The 23,892-nt window shown below is 50.5% G+C and overlaps 6 protein-coding genes across 6 annotated transcripts; 2 read left to right on the plus strand and 4 right to left on the minus strand.

Annotated features, from left to right (window-relative positions):
- Positions 1–1,517: 1,517 nt before the first annotated feature.
- AFG1 (ATPase) lies at positions 1,518–3,095 on the minus strand (the record flags this gene model as incomplete). Its single annotated transcript, XM_056209422.1, has 3 exons — positions 1,518–1,856; positions 1,916–3,038; positions 3,091–3,095. 3 exons carry the CDS (start codon positions 3,093–3,095, stop codon positions 1,518–1,520), a joined length of 1,467 nt encoding a protein of 488 aa, XP_056076244.1.
- Positions 3,096–4,180: 1,085 nt separating this feature from the next.
- TIF35 (translation initiation factor eIF3 subunit g) lies at positions 4,181–5,132 on the minus strand (the record flags this gene model as incomplete). The annotated part of the gene is made up of 3 exons (XM_056209423.1): positions 4,181–4,236; positions 4,287–5,062; positions 5,116–5,132. 3 exons carry the CDS (start codon positions 5,130–5,132, stop codon positions 4,181–4,183), a joined length of 849 nt encoding a protein of 282 aa, XP_056076245.1.
- A 953-nt stretch (positions 5,133–6,085) lies between these two features.
- Positions 6,086–6,988, plus strand: N0V89_000603 (uncharacterized protein; the record flags this gene model as incomplete). Its single annotated transcript, XM_056209424.1, has 1 exon — positions 6,086–6,988. One exon carries the CDS (start codon positions 6,086–6,088, stop codon positions 6,986–6,988), a length of 903 nt encoding a protein of 300 aa, XP_056076246.1.
- A 1,149-nt stretch (positions 6,989–8,137) lies between these two features.
- Positions 8,138–10,487, plus strand: AKR1 (palmitoyltransferase akr1; the record flags this gene model as incomplete). The annotated part of the gene is made up of 6 exons (XM_056209425.1): positions 8,138–8,344; positions 8,392–9,189; positions 9,239–9,311; positions 9,360–9,624; positions 9,667–9,779; positions 9,826–10,487. 6 exons carry the CDS (start codon positions 8,138–8,140, stop codon positions 10,485–10,487), a joined length of 2,118 nt encoding a protein of 705 aa, XP_056076247.1.
- Positions 10,488–11,357: 870 nt separating this feature from the next.
- Positions 11,358–12,863, minus strand: N0V89_000605 (uncharacterized protein; the record flags this gene model as incomplete). Its single annotated transcript, XM_056209426.1, has 2 exons — positions 11,358–12,838; positions 12,860–12,863. The coding sequence occupies 2 exons, from the start codon at positions 12,861–12,863 to the stop codon at positions 11,358–11,360; spliced, it is 1,485 nt and encodes a 494-aa protein (XP_056076248.1).
- A 5,113-nt stretch (positions 12,864–17,976) lies between these two features.
- N0V89_000606 (uncharacterized protein) lies at positions 17,977–19,032 on the minus strand (the record flags this gene model as incomplete). Its single annotated transcript, XM_056209427.1, has 1 exon — positions 17,977–19,032. The coding sequence occupies one exon, from the start codon at positions 19,030–19,032 to the stop codon at positions 17,977–17,979; it is 1,056 nt and encodes a 351-aa protein (XP_056076249.1).
- Positions 19,033–23,892: the final 4,860 nt, after the last annotated feature.

The following is a 23,892-nucleotide window of genomic DNA, read 5'->3' on the forward strand; positions in this document are numbered from 1 at the left end:
CAGGAATTCTTGGATATGAGGAATAGCATTAGCAGTACCTCATCAACTCTTGTGTTGGCTCGAAGAATAGCTCGGGTCTTCCTCAAGGCAAACTCTGGGTAATGAATGGAGTAATCGGGTGATGTTCGAACATACCACAGACCTACATTTCTGTGGTGGAGGAGTAGGGGAGAAGAGCCTCGAGCCAAGCCTGAGGGGATTGTCAGTAGAGTGAGCGCCAGATTCGTGGACGTCTCGAGAGGAGATGACTACGCATGCGACTTGTGCATATGCATCAAGTATCAAGTATTCTTTGCACCAAAATAAAAGTGTATATCTGTACCGGAAGTGGGAATATACCATTGAGAAAGGGTGTAGATTTGTACATATTAGTATAATGCTCATCGTGAAGATTAGTTAAGTTGAACATTCCTAGGGTAAAATGGTATCTTCGGGTTTGGTAAGATGACTTTGTTCTGATGTCGGCCTACGAAGAAAAAGTTGGAAAATGTGAAGATCGCAATGTTTCTTCTGTATGCCGCTGGAAACCACAGTTGTGTGATGGCGACAGGCTAAGTTTTAGAAATAGTATTTTCTGCAATAGGACACAACTACAAAGCCCGGAGCCGGAGTAATGCGGTCCGGATCGGTCCTTTAGATTCTAGGGCTGGCTTAAGCATGGAACAGCGCTCTGAGAGATATCTCGACTATGATCCTCTAGACTTATATACGTGTATGCGGAATAAGCTTGCCTGTGGTTTGCCTTGGGCCTCGGGCCACGTCTTTGTAGAGAACACTGATAATAATAAGATGAAAGAAAAAAATTCATACGATTGTGTTGAGGTACGCATGCACTTAGCATTCAGAGCGCCTCTCCTTCTCGAAATTTCCCTATCATCAAACCTCTCCAACCTCGTTATGTTACAAAAGTCTTTTACCCGCATCATCGCAGCCCTATCTTATTCATATGTCCATTTGAGGACAATTTACAACAGATGTACTTTCACATAAGAAGAAACCAACCATCACTTTTGACGAGCTCTTCGAAAGAATAATAGTACAAGGCTTCCGAGGCTTTTACCCAATCCAGAAGAGTTCTTCATAGTGGGCTAGGGTCCCTTTGGTATAATTGCGCAACTTTCAGCTTGTTCTGCACGTCAAGACGCTCGTCTTCTTGCAGGCCTTTGATTAACTTCAGATTTTGTACTCCCAAGCCACCGTTCACTAAGAAACGCAAACATTTAAGCCGGCGATTCTTCAGTTTGCCACGGCCGCTACGCAATATGTCATTACAGGCGAAGTCCCTATGCTAGATTACCTTACCAAGCCCGATCATCGCGCGGGTACATGAGTCTGCGCTCAATTACGAGCAGCACTCACCACGTCAAACGCACAGCCGCTCACAACAAGGCCAACACAGCCAGTGCAACAACTTCCCGAACGCTCCTATTCACCACCCCAAGCACGATATATTTGAACCGCAATGTATCGCTTCGACTCTTTTGAATTTCTACATACTATCCTCCCTCCACTTACTTTTAACTCTTTGCCACCCATCTTTCTCTCCCTTTCCTCCTTCCCCTCCATCCCCAGCCCCTCTCGACCCACTCCACACTTCCCATCTCACTCAGCCGTGACAGCGCGCGTGCAAACGCAAACCTCTCTTCATCGCCAGTGAAAAGGTTGCTGTTCTTCAACATGCTCATGTTCATCCCGAGGTCATCCATCAGGCTTCGCATCACGTCGGAGACATCTGCGCCGTCATCGGCAGAGCGAGGGGTACCCTGGGGGTGGTCGGTGGCCATGGCGTCTTGGAGTTCGGAGGCGGAGAGGAAGAGGGAAGTTAGAGGGACAGCGGTGGTCATTACGAGTTTGGCCTGTTCCTAGTTAATCAAACATGCTGTAGATCGGTCGAGAGTGTTGGGGGAGGACTTACGCGGCTTTCGTAAATAGCATCAATGAACGTAATAAATCTTCTCGCCAAATCCCGACTCCTATGATTCATCCCCGGCACGTCTGTGATGACGAAAGCGTCGTAATTTCGCATGAGTTCTAGGTAATCCGCCGCGCCCGTCGCCCGTCCTATAATCTCATTGAAGCTGAACCACGCGCATCGTCCACTGGCTTTCGGGACTTCAATCTCACGTCCCCAGACATGGTGGATGGCTTTGTGCGGCGGATCGTTCTCCGGATCACCCAGGAACTTGAACCACCGCTCAGCATGGCTCTTCGCAGCTTCATCGAGCGGATGATGATACACGCCCGACGGCGGCCTTGGGATCTTCCTATAATCTGTTTGCGAATCAAGATTAATGACTGAGAGTTTTGTCTTGAGGAGGTTGATGGCGGGAATAAATGATTCGCGCTGAATGCCGTTCTTGTAGAGGTCGTCTGGGTGCCGGTTGGAGGTGGTGACGATAACGGTGCCGTGGGCCATTAGAGATTCTATAAGCCGTCGCAGGATCATGGCGTCTGCGACGTCGGTGCATTGGAACTCGTCGAAGCAGAGTACGCTGCTACGCTCGGCGATGCCGGCGGCTACGTAGGGGATGGCGTCGACTTCGTTGCCATGTTGCATCTTCATTTTGTGGAGGTTTTTGTGCACGCTTTGCATGAAGGCGTGGAAGTGGATACGCGTCTTCTTCGTAATATTAGGTGGAAGGGTGTCGTAAAAGAGATCCATGAGCATTGTTTTTCCAGAGCCAACATCGCCGTACATGTATAATCCTTTAGGTAAAGAGTCTGGAATCGGAGAGAGCGGGGGTTTTGAAGCTTCCGCGGACGAGAAGAATGAAAAGAAACTCTTCTTGGGCTTCAGGTCTTCTATTGCTGGCGGTTGTACAGGCGGTTGCTCGTAACGTGACAGCATAATATGAAGGTCGTCGAGGTACTGGATGAGTCCGCGCTGGTGCTCGTCGTTTCTAAGACGGCCACTCTCCACCCGCGCATCGTATTCTGCTAACGGAGTATGTCCTGATGTTGTCCTAGTTTCCTGTTCTCTTTCTAGTAGAGTAGCTTGCACTTCTTGCGCGTGCCCTCTGTATGCCCCAGCCCTCAATCTAAGCGTGCCATGTCCAGCTACTGTAGCTACTCTCGGCGCAAGCGCGCCACTCCATCGGCTTCTCTGCAACCGTTGCGTCCGCAAACAGTCCGTACATATCGATCTTCTCGTCGTGGCGCCTATCGGAAGACTAAAGCGAGTAGAGGTGGTAGTCCGAAGGAGCCCTCTGAGGGCATCGGATGATGTCATGGTGGGAGACGCGTGAAATCTGTAATTGGTTTCCTATGCATAAGGGACAAATGCTAATAGACTTCTAAAGAATAGCGCCCAGGGTATCATAATTGCATATACAGGAAAGGCTGGGAAAATGGCGTTCGAAATCGGCCACTGATGTCGGGCGTCGGAACCAATTGCGTTCCTAGCGGGATTTTGCGCGTGGGTCATGGCTTCACCTCGGATGTACGGCAAGATCACGTGGCGCTTGTATTCAAGGTCATATAGAATATATATGGTACTTGTTGTAGTATCTTAAAGGACCTTTCTAGTCTGCTCATCTATACTAAAAACCGGATTGACCCCTTGATTTCCTCACCCAGCCCCAATCTGTACAATGCAAGGCATGCCAAGCCAAGTTATGGCGAAGACGTCTCATTGGTACTTGATCCTGTTGATGCTGTGCATTTCCTTTCGCTATCGTTCTTCTGCGTCCGTGTGACTGCTTCAGGCCCCCAAACACTTGATGTACGCCCACCCAAGATCCATTCCACAACACCTGCACACCGACAAATACCCATTGGGGAATAATTTGACAACGAACGTTTGCTTTACAGGCTTTCATCCCTCGGTTCACACTGGCGTTGAGGGGCTATTATTTCTCACAGTAGATAACGAGATGTCCTGATACAGAATGCATTAGAATCCCCATGGCATGGAATAATGTACCGACATCGGATGAGAACATCCGACCCAGCCTGCATGATATGCGCAACCGGTGTTTTGTCTACACTTCAACCAACCCAATCTGCCGTATAACGCCATGCAAGTCATACAGTAACCGTGAATTTCAATTCAAGCCTCGAAGCATCTAAGACCGCTTTTGGACTTGAACAGTATGGTCCAACCGTTCGCTTAAACAACTGCCACTTTCCCAGGCTCCGAGCGCTAACGTCGATGTGGTTCCTACTTACGCCTGGTCTCTTCCTAGTTGCCGGGTTTCTTGGCAAACTCAACGCGCAGGATAAGATGGCCGTAACCGACTGAAATGATGTCAGCATCATACACAAAACGGACAAGGAAATAAACTTACATCCATCCATCTTCTCGCAAGCCTTTGCAGCATCTGACCGGTCTGCGTAGCTGACGAAAGCGAAACCCTTTGCTCTGCCCGTTTCCCTGTCCTTCGCGAGGAACACTCTGGTGACATGGCCGTATCTTGAAAACATATCGCGAAGGTCCTGCTCTTCTGCGAATTCGGAAACGTTCGTGACTCGGAGTGTGGCCAGGTCGTCGCGCTCGAATTTGCCGCCCATCTTCTCGCCGGCGCCAGCGCCGCGGCCTCGCAGGTGAGGGGGAACGTAACTGCCGGACCCGGTGCCAGCTGCGCCTGCCTGGGGAGCATCGTCGGGCATGTCTGCCGGTGTGACCTCGCTCTCACCCATGGTGTCCTTGAAGGGACATTTGGTAGTGAAATGATCACCCTGGCAAATACGACACTTGATCTTTGCTGATTTGAGCGCATCTGCCTTCTTCTGGTCCTCCTGGCTCTTCTCTTCGGTGTTGGCCTTCCAGCCTGCGACGGGTCGGAAGACGATGTTCTCGGCAACACTGACGGTATCCGTTTGGGGCCCAAGAGGCTTGCCCTTCTCCTGTCCAAACTTCTCCCAGTGCTTGCGCTCGGCGACGCGCGGGTTCACGACGATCTTGTTGACGGTCTTCTTGATGCGGCGGGTTGTCTTGACTTTCTTGCCGTCCTCGCGGATGGAGTAGGTAATAATGGTTTCGGTTCCATCTTTGTTCTTGATAATCTGCTGCTGCGGGAGCGTGAGGGAGTCCTCGTCCTCCTCTTCGGCCCAGTCTGTTCGTCTGCGGGGGTCAGTAAGCGAATACAATGCGCGCACAAGAAGGCGGGCACATACCCTGCTACCCGGGACATGGTTGCGGTGTATTGTGTAGTGAGCCTCGTGCTACCCGTGCTTGTCTTGCTATAATCGATTACGTGTGTGCTTGTTCGAGGGGTGGTGAGGCGTGCGTCTGCGAAACTTCAAGTAGTGGCGGCGTGGGGCCAGGCACCGTGGGCGAAATTCATTTGTGAGAAAGCGCGCTGGCCAGGATAGGAATAGCGTGCGTCTGAGTCATGCGGATCCTCCCATCAATCGTGGACTGAAGCAGCGGCAACATCACGACTGTAAGTGCGACTCACAAAGGATGCTATCCTTTGAAGTTTTATGACTGTATGACAAAGTAAAGCGACCTCGTCGCCGTCTCAGTGTGACTGGAAGGCTCTCGCCGTGCAATGAGATCGAACCATATCCACGAGTTCGACATTGACTGTTCCAATAAAAGCTGTCTCTCTCTAGGAAGAACAAACCTTGCTCACAGAATCTTTGTCCACAGTAGGATCGTTGTCTCTACGCCAGGATCAAGGTCGGTTGTGGCTTCAGTGAGCGCTCGGCCGTCACCATGCATATCCGACGGATATGATGCGACCTCCGATAGCCTCCGGCCTTCTCCAGCCTTGGCGCCGCAGCCCCCAATGCTTCACCGAAGGCGGCCGTACGCGCACATCTTTCCGCCGATGGAGATCTACGAGCCTAAGCTTTGCTTGGCTACTCTTCCCAGTGCTCACTGGGCGGACGAAGCGGCGGTGTTGATCCGCTAAATAATGCTGCAGGTGTAGTAGCTGTGCTACCGTGCGAAAGATTGTCTCTAGGTATCTACATATAAGTGGTACAGTATGGCGGCTTTGAAAGATCATCACAACAAGCATCTCATTCCATCAACACTCCTCAACTACATCTGCTCCTCTTTCTCATATTGACGAAGACAATTTCCAACCGCAACCCGTCTCTACCATCCATCTACCACTTCCTAAACCCACTCTCCACCATGGCAAGAACCATCCTCGTAACAGGTGCAACCGGCCGCCAAGGTGGAGCGGTCATCAAAGCCCTTCAAGGCACCGACTTCGAAATTCTCGCCCTCACACGCAACACCTCATCACCCTCCGCTCAGAAACTCGCCAGTTCATCCCCAAATATCAAGCTCATAGAAGGCGACCTCGACAACACCTCTGTCGTCTTCAAGAACGCAGCGGCCGCCACGAACAACCCCATCTGGGGCGTGTACAGCGTCCAAGGCAAGCCGGCAGGCGATATCACCATCGAAGAAACCTGGGGCAAGAACCTCATTGACTCATCCATCTCCGCACGCGTAGAATTCTTCATCTACAGCTCTGTCGACCGTGGAGGCGAGAAGTCATCTTCCACGCCGACTGATGTACCCCACTGGATGACGAAGCACAACATCGAGAAGTACCTCGAGGAGAAGGCCGCGGGGACGCAGATGAAGTACGCTGTGCTTCGGCCGGTAGCTTTCATGGAGAACATCACGAACGACTTCGCTGGCAAGGCTATGGCGTCGATGTGGCAGTCTGCACTAAAGGATAAGCCGCTGCAGCTCGTTGCTACGAAAGACATTGGAGCTTTTGCTGCTCAGGCTTTCAATCACCCGGAGGAGTACGAGGGGCGGTATCTCTCAATAGCTGGTGCGGAGCTTACTTTCGATCAGGCGAATGCGATATTCAAAGAGAAGATTGGGACGGATATGCCGGAAACATTTGGCTTTGTGGCGTGTATTGCGCTAGCTGCGGTGAAGTCTGTTGGCAACATGTTCAACTATTTGAAGAAGCAGGGTACTGGGGCGAATCTTGAAGAGTGTAGTAAGATATACCCGGGCTTGATGGACTTTGGCACGTGGTTAGAGAAGGAAAGTCAATTTCGCAAGCAGTAATTTTAGGGAGGCAAGAGCTGCGCTAAGATACATGTTGCATCTGTAGGAGTTTTTATCTCGTCCGCGATTGCTTTTTGGGTTGGGGCTGCGCCTCAAATGGCAGGATAGAACTTAGTCTGAATGCGAACATCTTCAAAGTTCAGTTGATTCTCATCGAGAAATTGATCCACTTTGCCAAGCGCCCAATTAAAGTAATCAGTAAGGGATTATCTGGTCGCGTTAGTCTTACTATCTCTTCGATCCTGTATCATCTTCTGCCACCTCTTTTCCTTCGCTAACCCGTAGATTCCCTGGGGATGCTGGGAGTACCGATCCGCGCCCTCGTCCCCCGTTATCTCAAGCTCCTTCCATCCCTCCGTGACATCAGGTCCAGCGGAAATTCCTCGCTCTCGTTCCAGCTCGACCCACGTAATCCCACTTCCTTTTAATCCCTGAAACTCTAGAATCATCATACGCGATTGTACTGCAAAAAATCAACCTAGCCAGTTACTGTCGCCCCACTCACAGTAGTGCATTTGCTTGGCTAAGACAGCGCGGACTTGTTCAATGGGCTCTTTCATCTCTTCGTGTAGTGTGGAACAAGAGGCGTGAAGAGTGAAGAAGACACGTTTCGATTCTGGGAGGATATCAGAATAGACGTCCTCGTACCAGCGCCGGCTGCGGGACCCATAGTCGGTGTCTTTGTGTGAAATGGCTGGTGCGGTGAGGTGGTCGTAGATGATTAGGCGGAGTTCGAGGGGCAGGGTCAGAAGGGCAGGTGCGCCAGGTGCAGGAGTATTTGCCATCATCGGAAGCAGTAGGCAGTCCGACTTCAAGTGCTCCGTACCCAAGTCAACATATAATCGGCCCCCCTCGCCGTTGTGCTTGGCCAGCGATCTGCGACCGGCACAACGGTACTGTGTAGACTAGCGCCGCACCGCCACGCAATCACCCATGCGCATGCAGGGGTGCACTTGCTGCTTATTTCGAAGATTGAGCATGCCGCTTTCCCCGAAGCCTGTTCAGATTCAAGCCCTTTCACTGACTTCAATCCTGCAAGCGTCGTCCTACCTCCAGCGTTCTCGCCCCAGCATGCGCGACTTTTGGTGAAGAATACCGACCAAACATCACCCGAAAAACGCCACACCTCACCTCCGCAGTTCCGCAATCATGGCTTCAGGGAGCCCAGAGAACAACGGTCAGCCCACTGGCGAACACGAGCTCGAAGAGATGGGAGACAAGAAGGCGAATGTGCCGCTTGAGGAGGATATCATGCAGCTGGCACGGTTGGGGGAGATATCGGCGATACAGAAGCTATTTGATAGCGGCAAGTACGATGCAACGTACAAGGACGAACAGGGCATTACGCCGCTTCATGTGCGCATCCTCCAACGCATGCGCAAAAAACAGGCTAACGGATATAGTGGGCTGCAATCAACAATCATTACGCCTTATGCCATTTCCTAACACAAAGCGGCGCGAACATCAACGCAAAAGGCGGAGACGCTGTTGCGACGCCGGTGCTGTGGGCTGCGAAGCGGTGCCACTACTACATCGTCAACCTCCTCCTCGAGCACGGTGCAGACCCGCTGCTTACCGACGATCAAGGCTTCAATCTCCTGCACTCCGCTACCCTCGATGGCAACGTCTACCAACTCGTCCTCCTGCTACACCAAGATATCCCGGTCGATATACCAGATGCGCAAGCGCATACGGCGCTCATGTGGGCGGCATACAAAGGATACCCTTCGTGTGTGGACCTTTTCCTGCGATGGGGCGCAAATGTCTATGCGACAGACGACCAGGGCTTCACAGCTCTGCATTGGGCGCTGGTCAAAGGCTCACAAGGCTCCATCCAGAAGCTCCTCGAGTATGGCGCAGACCGATTCGCGAAAAACAATGACGGGAAGACGCCAGCCGTCACCGCTGAGGAGATGAACACAGTCCGACAATGGCATGCAGCCCTATCGCAAGCAGGCTACAACAAGGACGGGACTTCCAAGGAGTTCCCGATACCCAGGATCAAAGACACACGATGGTTCATTTCTAGATTTATGTTCTTCTGGCCTTTTCTAATCATTCCGATTGCATTGTATTTGATCAGCCAATACCCGGTCTATGTTGGGCTTCCATTGGCGTTTGGCATCGCATACGGCATGCAGTGGGCAGCGCAGAAACTTCTGAGTTGGGCTCCTGCCAACATGCGGAACATACAACATACCGCAAGTATATATAGTTTCGCTTGTGGCAGTCTTCTAACAGCATGCGCAGCCCTTCTTAGCCGGTATTTTCGCCGGTACGTTGTTCTGGGTCGGTGCACGTTGGGTAACGACCGTTTTGCCTTGTGAGTAACTTTACGAACGACCAAAACAACCCAGACTCACGGCAGCAGGGACGTTCCGAACAAATTTCTTCCTTAATGTGTTATTCGCAGCATTTTACGCATCGACAACATATTTCTACTTCTTCACCATGTCTTCAGACCCCGGTTTTGTGCCAAAGTCAGCGAGCAGGAGCGCGTCTAAGGCAGTCATTGATGAGCTTATGGAACTACGGAGATTCGACGAAAATCATTTCTGTGTCAACTGTATGGTGCGGAAGCCACTTCGGAGCAAGCATTGCAAGCGATGCGAACGTTGTGTGGCAAAGACGGACCAGTAAGTGGTTGCGATGATATGGATAACAGCTAACGTTTGCAGCCATTGTCCGTGGGTCAACAACTGCGTTGCGAACAACAATCACCGTCATTTCGTGTTCTACGTGCTTTCTATGGAACTAGGCGTGCTTGCCTGGATCCGCTTGGTCCTTGCTTGTGAGTCCATAATCCTGATTGAGAAGTACTGCTGACAGCGAGTCAGATCTGGAAAATGAACGCCTCGAATCACCAAAAGACGTCACCTGCAATGTCCTGTCCGACGACCTCTGCAGAATACTTCACAAAGATCCCTTCACCATCGTCCTGAGCATATGGGCCGCATTTCAGCTAACCTGGGTGACAATGCTCCTCTGCGTCCAACTCCTCCAAGTTGCCCGCAACCTCACCACCTACGAAAGCATGCGCGGTCATCTCCACAGCAACACCGCCGCCGACGCACTGAACTCTTTTGTCACCACCGGTGACACCTCGCAAGACGTCGCAGGCGGCAACGCGCCTGCTCCCGGCTTCGGCTCCGGCCAGGACACAGACGATGCACCGCGACCCCGCCACCAACCACACTCCATCTGGGACCAATGGAAGCGTCTTTTGGGAATCGACTCTTTCTGGGCCACGGCGCTACAGGGTTCGCAGGCGGATCAGCGCAGGCGTGTGGGAGGGAATCCCTGGTCAAGAGGTATTATCACGAATTGTAAGGACTTTTGGTGCGATGGCGCCCCGGTATTTAAGAAGAAGGAAAGTGGGTTCGCGAGGTTGGCGGGGGATAGGGTTGATTATACAAGGTTGTATGAGGTGCCGAAGATGAGGTATACAAGGGGTGGGGGGAGTTACGAGCAGGTTAGCGCGCAGGAAGAACAGGTTTAGAAAGTCGTTGGGTGAGCGCTGACCGAGGCGCGAGTAACTGTAGCTTTGATATGCATATAAGTGCAACGGTGTACTCTTGTTCGCTTTGCTGAGTGCCTTATGTTTGATGCTGTGATTGGATTTCGACATTATAGTTTTAGGATAGACAATGCTGGACACCTTGATGCGAATTTCGAATTGTGAGCAACGGTCTGCGCACTATCAAAGAGGAGAAAGCGTCTTTTGCGACAACGCATTCCCTGCCAAAGTTACACTAGACGTTGTCCCGCATGCCCAACCGCTGATGTCCCTCATAACGCACACTTCCTACGCTACGGAGCGTGCTCAATGGTCTTGGAGGCCAACATTCTATACCGCATAGTTGTAACATCGATCGAATACAGAACCCGTTGGACAGTTGGGCTCGTTGTCAGTAACTATGAAGTATTGCAGCATTGAGAAGAAGTAGAATCGACCTGCTTAGAACTTGGCAAGCCAGACTCTTATGGAGGACGGGTAGTTGTGAAGTATGCTGTAGAATGGGGCGTGTGCGTAGGGTTCAATGGGTATGTATGTATCATTTTCGATAGGGGGTGGTCTTTTGGATGTGGAAGCGAGCGTTTCGCTTTAGACATAAAACTAATTGCAGACACGTGTAGAACATTTTGATATCTGCTGTGGATCCAGATATTCTTGATGTATCCTCTGATGCAGAGGGTGTGGCTGACCTTGTTGCATTGAGCATTGATGTATCATTCGTACGGTAATATGTCGACGCTTGACAGCAGTTGAACAGTTAGCATGCATGAATTGGATGAGTTGATCACCTCGTGACGTCAGAGGAATTTCGTCGAACATAGAGTATGAAGGCGAGCCAAAGTAGGGAGCCACCTATTGCTGATGCTTGCCTACCTCAGCGAGCACCACATCGACAGGCTCTCCGCTCACCTCTACATTTAATGTCACGGTGTCGTCTTTCGGTGACACCTCCACCATGCGTACAAGCTCTCCGTCAATGTACGCTCCCCAAGTCGCACTAGGGAGACCCCTCATAAGAATGTTTACGATCCGCTTTTCTCCATCCCATGCCCTTAGGCTCACAACCATAGCGCGCTCATCCTCATCCCACACGCCTCTCAGGCAGTCAATTCCGCTTTCAAGAGCCACTCCGTCGACCCAGGGTCTTCTTTCCACATCTGCTTTCGACCAAGGCTTTTCCCACATCTTCCTCTGTCCCTCTTTGACATTTAGTCGTGCGTAGCCAATGCCCGCGTTCCCTGTATACGCCTCTCCGTAGGTGAAGTTTCCATCGGTATCCCATCCCTGTTCATTGCGCTCGTAGTAAAGCCCGCCCTTTTCCCACCTTGGCCGCAGATACGCATCTGCATGGCGCAAGAGTGCAGCCAAATCATCACCATTCTCTACCTCAGAGAGCCACTGCGCTATGTAGCCGAATGTGGGCGACATATACGGCAAGGTCGACGGGGGTTTGCCTGCGACGAGCGCTTTAGCACGTTCTACTGTTGCGGGTGACTCAGGATCGGCACCCTCCGTCTGATTTAATTCGCGGATCTTGTTAGCAAGAGTCTGCGAGTTGAGGTTAAGCCGGTCCCCCTTTCGTTGAAGATATCCGTGTCCAGTCTGTGGGTATAACGACTTGACAAACTCATGGTTCCAGGACATGAATGCCATGGCCCAGACCGTGTGTGCAATATTGTTTGAGTCGATGGTCCGGTCCTGCCCTGTGGCATAAAACAGCCTGAACAAGCCATTATCGCCCACAAAACCGTTCTTCTTGGTCCACGCCGCTTGATACTTCGGCAGCACTTCGTCGAACACCTTCGTTCCATCCGTAACGTCATTGTACCGCATAGCAAGCAGTGGAAACTGGTTACACACGATGAACACGAGATTCGGCTCGCAGCACACTCCAATCCACTTCTCGCGCTCCATCTCATTGACAATAGCCTGCTGCAGCGATCTTCTCGTGTAGCTGAACTTTTCCGGGCCCATGCCCCAGAACATGGGATTCCAGTCAAAGACGATGCTATCGTCCTTGTCAAAACGGTCGTCTGCGAAGAGCATCGTATACAAGGAGATCATCAATAGTAGATGGCCCGAGTACATGATGTTCTCCTTGCATACTGGGTCCGCCCACGGCTTCCTCAGCTCTTTGAGATCCGGGTTCAATCGAATTCCTGACTGGCTGGTGAGGTACCAATATCCCCAAACTTCTCTCCTCAACATTTTGCCGATTAACTTCACCAGCAGCTCCTTGAACATGCCGCGCATGGCTGGTAGCCGGTGATAATGTGCTGCGCCAGCCGCATACGCCATCGTGGCAATCTGGTACCGATACGCGGTGTCCCATTCTTGACCGGGCTCTTGGCTACCCATGTGTGCCCATTCTCCGGGTGGAAGAGACGCGATGTTGTGGAAATGGCGAATATGTCCGCATTGCTCGCGGGTCAGCTTAGCATGTTTCTCAAACCTAGACAAGTCGAGCTTTTGGGCAACATTAGTCGATAAGGTTAGTGGAGCAGCCGTTTTGGTCGTGGTGAGAGTGCTTGTTTGGCTCATTGTGTCTGCGATGTGGCTTTGGGGAAGATTGCGGAGTGGGCGTTGTTCCAGATCAAAAAATTGGCTGTCCGGGCATTTCGCTCGGCTTTATGTTAGATCTCACGCAGGACGCTTATCCCAGCCTCTTCGCAACCGACTCCTAATGCCGCACGTTGGCAGCCTGCGGGGCATTGGGATGTCATGCGCAGACTTGCGACATCCTTTGGTACTAGATCTTACTCCCCCGCAGACCCTATACCCAAGTAGGTAAACATTCGAAGGTTGGCTGAAATCCATGGATGCGGGCGATGCGGGCGATACGTTGCTGCACTCACCCCGGTCTTTGTACAAGACAAGGTAGGACCGTAACTTGGGTCTATGTTTAGTGATAGCGTACCTCGGATTTGGGAAAGTTGAGGAGCGGTGCCCGACATCGCCGTACGATGGGTACGAAGACGGCTCGTACGAGGATGACGAAAGACACCCCTAACAGTAGTGGATGGTAAGTGCAGCTGCAAAACATTGGAAGAGACTTTCACTGTTTGACAGATTGCAATTTGGGGTCTGCATGGGAGATCGGCGTCCTAATTCGGACACTGTATACACAGTACGTACAGTAGCAGAAAAACATTGAACTAGCATCCTGTACGAGGACCCTCTTCAAACCTTGTTGAAACAGCACTCCCTCGCTAACGCGCTTGGGGCCCACATTCACCCACACGACGCCTCGGTGCAATGGGAAACATTTGGAGGGGAAAAAAAGAGCTAAAACATACAACAGCGGGTATTCGCTGCTGGTCACCCACGCAACTACTAATCCGCCGGTACACTGCTTATATATGGCTGAGCGGACGGGAAGCCTAGTTCTCAGTGTCCTATGGTCGTATGTGCATATTCTATCAACGGTTAATTATACATAGCATACGATTACATATTCTCAATGCAATCGATCCTTCTCTGCGATGCAAGGAACAATTCGCTTTGTAATATAATGCGCTCGTACTTTAGTTTGAATCAAATCCTCATCAATTCTTCTACCTCTCACTGCGTTCCCATTATCGCAGACGCTGCCGTGCAAATCAATGCTTGAGCTTTACGACAACGACGCGCAAGCACTAGACCAGGAGATGCTCCCCGGTAATCGAGTCTTGGGAGTTCATCTTCTATGCTTTCCTTACCGAGTTCAGATCGTCTCTGACCGCGTAATATTATGTACAAGCTTGACCGGAAGGTATTCATCACCGCTCAGTCGATGACGTAGTCCGAGTCAGCGAACATGAAATGGTTGCGGGGAAGCTGCGTGTTTTAATATTCTATTGAGCATTCGCACGTTACTCACTTGATGTCTTTCTGCATTGCGCTTTCTTTGAAACGCGCTTTGATTTGCCCTTCCGGCAGCGTTGTAGAAGTACAATGTCCGAAATCGGCTGGGACGAGCGAGGGGCTACAAATTGGGTGAGAACTTTATGGTATGAAAGTATTTGGTTGGCTCTAAGATAAGGATTCCGATGGAGTCTCAAGTCAAAAGCGAAATCTTGCTGACATATATACCTATAACACGCGTAAAGCAAACTCTAGGATGTTTACCTGATACCCCTATGCCATTCTCATAGACAAAGGCTGGCTGAAACATGATATGCTCACTATGAGTCGATGCCTTCTTGAAAATGGCGGCTGGTTGACTATGGGCCTCGCATCGTGACATACACTCTGAACCCCCATGGGATGACTTTGGGTTCATCCTGCTGATACTTTGAATATTAGAAGATAGGTGCTTGGTGTTGTGTACACTTGGTGCAGATATTGGCAATGATTGAGGCAACTGGAGTATTAATTATCTAGGTTGCATTCACGATTGAAGTCTCACCTTTAGTTTCCTTTGACACGCTTCACTACCTGGGCGCATTTACCCTTTTAGGAAATCTTTGATATTGGTGCTTTCTAATAGTTCTTCCCCCACCTTCATATGGCTCTAGGTCAAACTTGGATTGATTTTATTGGATTGTTAACTCTATGATTGACCAATTCTTGGTGAATAGCTAAACTTGGCGATGGTAGACTTTAAATTAGGGTATAAAGCTGTTAAACTAGGTGGTGTACTAAAGTTATGTAGCTTATTATGGAAGGACATGTCATAGAAACTGACTTAAGTCAAACAATATTATGCCTAGAGCTATAAGAAAGGGAGGAAAAACATTTGCAATCGACTATAAGAGAACCCCTACTGTCCACCGACATTGGTACTGGCTCACTGCCTCATCAAAACGGCCTTGGACTTGAATTGCTATGACAATCAACAATGGTCCCTGTGGCTCGTGTGAGACGTTTCAACAGGGTTTTTTCCCATTGGAGCGGATGCGGCCGAATATGTTGCTGCAACGCACAACTTCTCCACCGTAATACCGGATAAGCGATGTTTTGACCAATTTCTCCAATGTAAAGCTAGAAAAACAATCTTTGATCTATAAGGACTGAGGCTCGAACCACCGTGATCTGAACCAATTCCTGTACGCTCGGTGCTGACGCCACAATTTTAATCCTTTGTGTTGACCGCATTGCGGCAATGATGTTCTAGTGTGGACGTGCTCGTAATCAGGCATACTAAAGGTTCGAGATCTCTCAATACGCTAGAATTTAAAGCTTGAAGTTACCTATAGGCTGTTATTTGCGGTAGCTGAAAGTGGATCATACTAATCTTTCTGAATGGGTGCATCTCCCCGATATGACATCTGCATGGAATGGAGAGTTCTTCCATAACGATCCATTATCACCGTCGGATGTTCGCCCGAGCGGTAGTATCTGGAAGCGTCCACCTTGCATACATGCACACCGTTCTTATTGGTTTGATTCGCCCCTCTTGATTAGTATCTCTTGTGCACTTTTGATTGGGAAGCATCAGGAACTTCTCATTGTAACAAATATATGCGATCAGACAGCACGTCAATTGATGAATGTCCGTCTTCAGCCGTTCCTGGCTGAAGAACCTAGACTTACGTATGCGGTAGATCTTGCGCCGGTTTCTTCGAGCTGTGTCTCGAAGTCTTCAGCGGCATCCCAGGCGCGCACTTCACCGCAGGACCAGTCAGAACCTTCCATTCTTCATCATAGAAGTGCACGCAGTTTAAACATATGTATAGAGGGCAAATCCTTCCGTCCGCCATCAAGTATAGCTCAAACCCAAGTTCTTCCCGCCTCCCCCATACTAAAGCCCCGCTGGATCAGATGATGCGTTCCTTTGATTCTCTGCAATTGCCTCCGGCGTCGCAAAGTTTAGAAGATAGTCTCTCGCGTCTGTGTTCAAGTCCAAAGCATTCCCCGTAACATCGTGGCACAAACACGGTTCTTTCTCGATGATGCCTTTCTCAAATATGAGTCGTCGACCCTTGTCGATGGCGGTCTGTGCTCTTCTGACCAGAGCATACACCGGAAAACAATTATTTGTGGCGAGAATGGAGATGATGCACCTAGGAGCACCATGAAACCACTGCATATGCTTGTGCTTGTGCTTGCGATCCGTCGTGCTATCCCAAATTCCATCTTCTTGTTGTAGATCCAGAAAGGCAGATAGCCGATCGGCCATCGTAGAAAGGCCACCAGAGAGACAAACCTGCGTGATGATGTCGATGTTGCCGTGAGCTGCACTCCTGTATTCTCTGCCATGGACGAGCCATGATGGTTCGTTGATGTGGTCGATGACTGCCTTAATTGCTTCATCGATCCTCCATATAGCACTAGCTACGAAGGTCCTCATGAAGCGGAGAAGTACTAGTAGACCCGCACTTCCGAGCAGGAGTTTCTGAACGTGATTTGATTTTGATGGCCTCTGCCGCGTCTAAGAAAGGTACAGCACCCAGAGTATGTGCTGCCTCCAATGCTAAGCGACAGCAGTATTTATCCGCGATCACGAGCGATGCTTTGTCAACGGCGGGTTCAGGTGTATGATAAAGTAGTCTTCAAATCATGCCAGTGGCGTCTTGCCCTGGACTTCGAGCTGTGGATGGCTTCTTGGTAGATGGAAGAACAGATACACAGTCGATGCGGGTCCTTGGAAAAAGCCCATGCGAGTCTCTTGCAATCCTTTCTCTGGCGGTCATGATGTGACCAGGTTCTTGAGACTTTGTAGTAGAACTCTCGAGGTGTTTCTTCCAATGTGCTCAGTGTCGTATGCTGGTGAGACGTAAAGATATTCAATAGCGGCATCCATTTCGAGTGACTTTACATACTGCAGGCTGCCTCTAGAAGCAATCCCACTTTTAACAACATAACCGGGATACTATAAGAGGTTTCCCTAAATTGGTCGTCACAGCCTAATTTGCGTGCTAAAGGAGTCCCCTAACTTCAATAATATCGCGCTCTTGCACACCGACTCGCGAAGGGAAGGAGCACAACTCCACAAGATCAAACAGTGGTGGGTATTGCTGTTGATCGCAAGCGTGATTACCAGGCAATTAGAGTCCTCATAGCAGATTGACCTGCCATCCAAGCAACTTATCAGGTATGTCTGCCTCCGCAATCAATGCTACCTAGGTAGGCACCATTCAGAGATACGACTTACTGCCAATTCTAGATGTAAGGAATAGGAGTGAACTACCTACCCAGGTGCAGATAATCTCCTCTGTCCTGCTCACTGATAAATCGTCTTTTGATTGGACTTGTCCATTATCTACTGCCTGTACCGTGTGACGTATGATCGCTGGTAAACTTGTATTCACCAAAATTGTTGGCAAGGTTGCCAGTCTTCTTGGAGTGGCAAGGATCAATAGCAACCGATATCTGACTAGCCACCTGCGCGATTGAGCAATCACTACGCCCTGCACGACTATGCTAATCTATTGGACATGCAAAGTCATGTTTATTCACATTGTAGATCCATTAATTATTGTCACTGAATCAAGCCCATATCTGAAAATAGTCTCTTCTCGATATTCAAAATTCTACATCCTCCCTACCCCTAGTAATCATACCTATAACACAAGAACCCACCCAACGTATTCATGATATCCCTGATCCTTAAATCCGGCTTCAAACCATTCAAATAAATCATTGTATCCATCGTCAACGCCTTCCCATCCGGTCCCGGTCCATTAACATAATTAACTCGATTACTGTCATCATTTTGCCAAATCCTAAAGTGGCGATCGACCATGCCATGGTGCAGCCAGAAGACCGGATCGTTAGGACTGGCAAAGAAATCAGCCATTTCGCCACCAGTGCCGATATGGCCGTAAGCGTGGATACCGGATTCTTCGCAGCTTGCGAAGACTTGGTAGTCGTTTGCGACTTGGCATGTCTCTACGTTGGCGGAGGTGCAGAGACCTGTGACGGAAGCGTCGCCGTTCCGCGTGAGGCAATGGTACTGATTGCCTGAGCCAGGTCCGATATTCAGAGCGAGATTAGCGAATTGGCCGTCCGCAACACATGCGCCATTCAAATTAATAGCGCCGAACCACTTGCTGCTGAAAATGGTGGACTGCGAGAAGTGCCCAGGGTACTTCGTCTCGTCGAACCAGGGGAGGCTCTCGGTGTACCCGCATTCTCCACGGAGCGATTCCTCGAAAGCCCATAAGTACGCGCGATGCCAGACGACGAACTTCGCGTTGAACTGGTTGTCATGACTGTGCACGTTAAGAGCGACTGTCTGGTGCACTTGGACGAAATCTTCGTAGCGGTTGCGAGACCCGGGATAATTTCCTTTGCTCGGGGAGGTGAACAAGCACTTTATTGCGTCGACGAACTTCTGTTTGAAGGCGTCGGAGGTGCTGTGCCATTCTGGTCGTGTACGTGGGCTGCTGCATGTCGCCTGAATACTCTGGAAGTCACCTCCAGGACCGTGCTGTGTCCCGTTATCGACGAGGGTCACCAGTTCCTCTGGAGTGAGCATCTGGTGGGGCATAGTGTTGAAAGCCGAGAGAGGGAGGGCTGGTGCACCCGTGGGGATATCGGCTCGTGGTAGCACGACAGCCGATGCGCCTGCGAGGCAGGTCGCGAGGAAGCTGAATTTCGTCATGATGTTTTGGGAAATGAATATTACTGGGACTAGAAATCAGATGTATCAGGTCACTTCAGTAGCGAACGATTGGCTGCAAGAAAGGTGCCGCCACGATGGATAGCGAGTTCTATTACGGAGACACTGGCTATTTATTTTACGGTTCAAGAAAGCATCGAGACGTCAGCGTAGGATTATGACAGTAGCAGAAGTCTTCTTCATCCTGGTTTATTGACACCGCGTGCGTCGAGGATCAATACGAGAAGATCATTCCACAGGGACTGCATAGCTCGGCGACGCTAACCTTGCGTAGGCAATGTGGCTGCTCGTATGCCCTAGGGCTCGACCACCCCCGGCACTAAACTGGCCCAACAGCCGTTGCTACCGAGTTCTTTTCGCAGAGAATTGCATGTAGAGATCTTTGACCTGTTCGTTCATATTCCCGTTAACGTCTCGTTGATGGGTGCATCGGTCGAATGACATAGTCAAAGCAAGCCTTCCATCACGCCTCAATTATGATGTTTAATTTAACTTACTGAATACCATTGCCCAAACGCTAAAGGTAGGTAAACCTGTGCCTCACCTATCTCCAACACTGCACCTTCGCGTCTTGGAAAAAAGTAAGCTTACAATCCGTTTTAGCTAACGCCAATATCCAAGCAGTACAAGTGTCCAAGATTTGCCTTTACCGACCCCAGCTGTGCTGACAGTTACTCCACGTTGTGGTGGACCGGGGTAGCATTTGCTCGGTTGAAACCTTGCAATCCTATTTTTGGCGTGGAGGCCGCATCCATCACGCCTAAAATTTTCTGTATGCAGTATTATCTGGGCGGGACCTCTGTTTAATTTCGATATCGGCTCTCACGTAAAGGCTTTGCTGAGTAATCCCGCTTTCCTGGAAATTGCACGGGACATGCGAACAACCTGACCTGTCAGCCAAGATCGAAGCTCTCGGGAAGGTAACACTACGGCCGAGTATATTTGGAAAAGTGATTGGCACAACTCGGACTCCAACATACATGCCATTGATAAGTCGTATAGCCTAATCATGTACCGTAAGCGCAATTGAAGGCTACCGATGCACCCCTATGAATGTCCTGTCGCCTCCAAACATACTGATACTTTGAGAGAATTGATCATCTTCCTCAGGCTCGTTCTTGATGAAGATACCGTCTACGAACCTGCCACGCACCATGCGCACCTCGTCAGCAGGGACGATTGTTTCGATCCCCGCGGGAGAAAGTTCTTCATCTCCATAGGGCAATGCGTCGATGTCGATCTCTTTCTCCCTTCCAAGCAGACACATAATAACCACCAACGCGCCAGCCTTGCTCATAACCTGGTTCGCCTGCTTACACGCCTCGTCGCAGCAGCATTCCAGACATCCTTCCAAACAGTGACAGGCCTCCACCCTTTTGCAAGCCTGTTCCAAAAGTGTGTCTATGAATTCAAACGCTTTGGTTGATATGCCAGACCCCGAGGCGCCACCCTTCGCATCGTAGAAGGTAAGGCGCGCAGGTCGCTTCCGCTGCGTTTCCTTCTTGGCAAACTCCTTTATGGCGACTTTACATTCGGTGCGCACATCACCCGGCATGCTGATGACAAAATTAGGCATCAGGGAGAGGATGGCGTGTTCAGCAGCATGAATCGCAGCTGCTACATTCAACCGTCTGTCGTTCAAGATCTCCAGCGCGACCTTCGGCACATCGAGCCACATACCCTTGCTGTACAATATGATGGGCGGATTATCAACTTCGACAGCGTCTAGAATGCGTCTTTTCCTGTCAACTTTGAAAAACCCAAAAACAACCTGCTTGATCTTGATAGGGCCGTAGAACGCCCGGGACAGGGAATTTGGGATGCGCCGGATGGCGTGGGTTTCCACGGGGTCGATGTCCGTGAAATCTCGTTGCTGGGTAGTCCAGTCTACTTTCACAAATTCTACCTTTGCGATCATGCGCTCTTGGCTAAATTCTTTGATGAGGTAAGTGTTTCCCTGGTGAAGGAAGATGCCGCCTTCGTAAATAGTGAAGAAAGCGCGTGAGGCTTCCAGCTCTTCAAGGACGGTGTTCTTGCCATACGTTGTGTCGATGATGGCAAAGTGTGTGTCTTCTGTGTCGCGAATGGCCACGTGACGAGAGGGCTGCGGGAGGAAGCGGGAATTGCAATGGAAGAAGCCGTCAGCATCCTCGCGCATACGTTCTCGCGCAATTTTTGGGAGCAGTGGACCAAAATACACTTGATCGGCTTCCGTATTGATGGGCATCTCGTAGGCCGCGCACTGGATGTGGCCTTCAAGAACGAGGATGTTTTCCAAGTCGACTTGTAGCTCGCAATTCGGCTTCGTGAAGATCTCATCAGGATTTGACATGTAAAACTGATCCGTCGGAAAGCAGTCCCCAATTAATACTGAAAGAGAGTCTTTGTTTCGTCGACCAGCGCGACCGCTCTGCTGGCGGAGGTTTGCGATGGTGTACGGGAAGCCAACTGTTATGACAGCGTCCAGCGAGCCGATGTCCACACCGAGTTCCAAAGCACTCGTCGCGACGATTCCGACCAGCTTTCCATCGAACATCTCGCGCTCTATTTGACGTCGATCTTGAGGCGTATAGCCACCTCGGTACGACATGACCCTCCCTACGACCTCTGGTCGCTCCAGCTCTTGCAACTCTGTCTTTATTGCTGCTTGGAGCACTTCGCATTGCTTCCTGATACGACAAAACGCAATGACTCGGACGCCTCGCAGTATAAGTTGGCAGAAAAGTTTTGCCGACTCCGCCATGGTGTTACCACGTCCAGATGTAGGATCACCAGGGTCTCTGAAAGGTGTGTTCCAGCACAAGAACTCTTTCCTACCAGAAGGCGAACCATCGAAGTCAGTCAATCTAACCTTTTCGACGCCGAAGATCGTTTTCATATGTGCTTCCGGATTGGCTACAGTGGCCGAGCAGGAGATGAATCTCACGTGTCGGTTTCCGACTGCAGCGCATATTCTTCGAAGCCTCCTCATGATCAGTGCAACATGTGCACCGAATAGGCCATTGTACACATGGAGCTCGTCTACAACGACAAACTTTAGGTTTTGCAAAAAAGATCGCCAGGCTTCTTCTTGGGGCAGAATGGTTATGTGGAGCATGTCCGGGTTCGTGAAGATGATGCGAGCCTCGTCCCGAATGTAGTTGCGATCCGGCATGGGAGTGTCGCCGTCGAAGGTCTCGACTACCAGGTCTTGCAGGCCGTCCACAAAGCGCAGCATCTCTTTCAGGCTGCGTCTTTGGTCTTGGGCTAACGCTTTGGTGGGAAATATGTACATTGCTCGAGTATTGATGTCTTGTTCTAGCTGGTGCAAAACTGGAATTTGGTATATTAGGGACTTTCCGGAACTCGTTGACGTTGACACGATCACGTTATGTCCTTCGTAGAGGTTGTTGATCGCTTCGGCTTGGTGCGCATACAGCTGCTCGATGTTTCGCGTATTGTAAAGGGCATTGACAAGGCTCTGCGACATCTGAAAGTTCAGTTCGCCGTGTATGGGTGGTTGAGGATCAAAAACTCGATGTCCGTCCGGGACGATCTGCCCAGTATACCAATCTAGCGTTTTAATCTCTTCGATGATTTCTGGGATGGCTTTACGCGCCGCAGGTATTGTGCGTGGCAACGAAGACCTCTCCGGTTCTGGTGTGCCTGCCCTGCTCTCTGAGGGCATTGGGATGTAAGCCAATGAGATCTGTTGCAGGTGAGTCACTGCGTCACGTCCTTCTTCGGCGCATTGATTGAGAAAAGCGTTGACCGCCGAGGTGAACTTAATATTCCGTTTCTCGATGAGTCTCATCATCTGTTTTTGGCTGAAAACTGGCATCTTCAAGTCTTCGTTCCTCAAGCGTTGAAATGCCCTAGTAGGCTCGCCGGTCTTCGCGTGCTGCACCTGTCGCTTTAATTCACCATCAATAAACTCAAACAGCAACACCTCCTTGTGGTCGTGCTTATCCAACTCCGGATTCGGAACGAAGAATTCTCTAGCCCTTTTGCCCTTGCCCTTCTCTTCTTCGCCCATCAAGTTGACCTGCAGCATCGCTTCGTCAACGTATGCGAAGGTGATGGCCTTCGGAATCAATGCCGTTATTTGCGCCACATCCTCGACCACCAGACCGCGCTCAATGTTGGCCTCAACGGTACTTTTAAGGTTATCCAGAGTTGTCGCGAAGTGCTTCCGTGTGCAGCAGAAGGTGTAGACGAGGTTCAGCGCGCGATGCACCTGACCAAGCTTGGTAAAATGCTCTGGCCATGGCATTGTTGTCTCCACAATCGTCGACGAACCGGCGCGATTCAACGCAGGCTTTCCCGTCCCATCCTTCTTCGGTGTTCTTCGGGGCTTCTTTCCGCCATCGTGCGTCTTCGTGGGAACGGTCGTCGTCGTAGTTTCTACTACCACTCCGCCCGGTTGCGTGTCGCCCTGATGCATCTCGCCCTCATGCGCCTCGTTCGGTAACGGTTCATCCTCGCGGATTTTTCGTTTGCGTTTTCGTATGACTTGGTTTGTTACAGTCGCTGCCTTCAATTGCGGCATCGTTGGCGCATGGTGCAGTTGAACGAGCGCGCGGAACGAATGTCAAGGGTGGCGTCGGTCGATGACGCAACTCGACACGAACGTCAAGTGGAATGGGCTGTTCGTGGCCGAAAGAACGTGTGGCGTGCACCAGACATCTTCTTTAAAAGAGCGGAAATTAGAAAGCATATATGACGTCTCAAAGTGAAAGGCGAGAGTGGCAACGGCAGGTACGTTCAAGGCGCGGCTTGACGTGTTCACGTGCAGGGGTCCGTGCTGTCCACTTCTTCCCCTTCTTCCTCGCTCATTTCGGTCAGTCAACCTTGCCCATGTCC

This window comes from Didymosphaeria variabile (assembly GCF_027946475.1).
Source record: "Didymosphaeria variabile strain IMI 356815 chromosome Unknown scaffold_1, whole genome shotgun sequence".
In the NCBI taxonomy this organism is placed as follows: domain Eukaryota; kingdom Fungi; phylum Ascomycota; class Dothideomycetes; order Pleosporales; family Didymosphaeriaceae; genus Didymosphaeria; species Didymosphaeria variabile.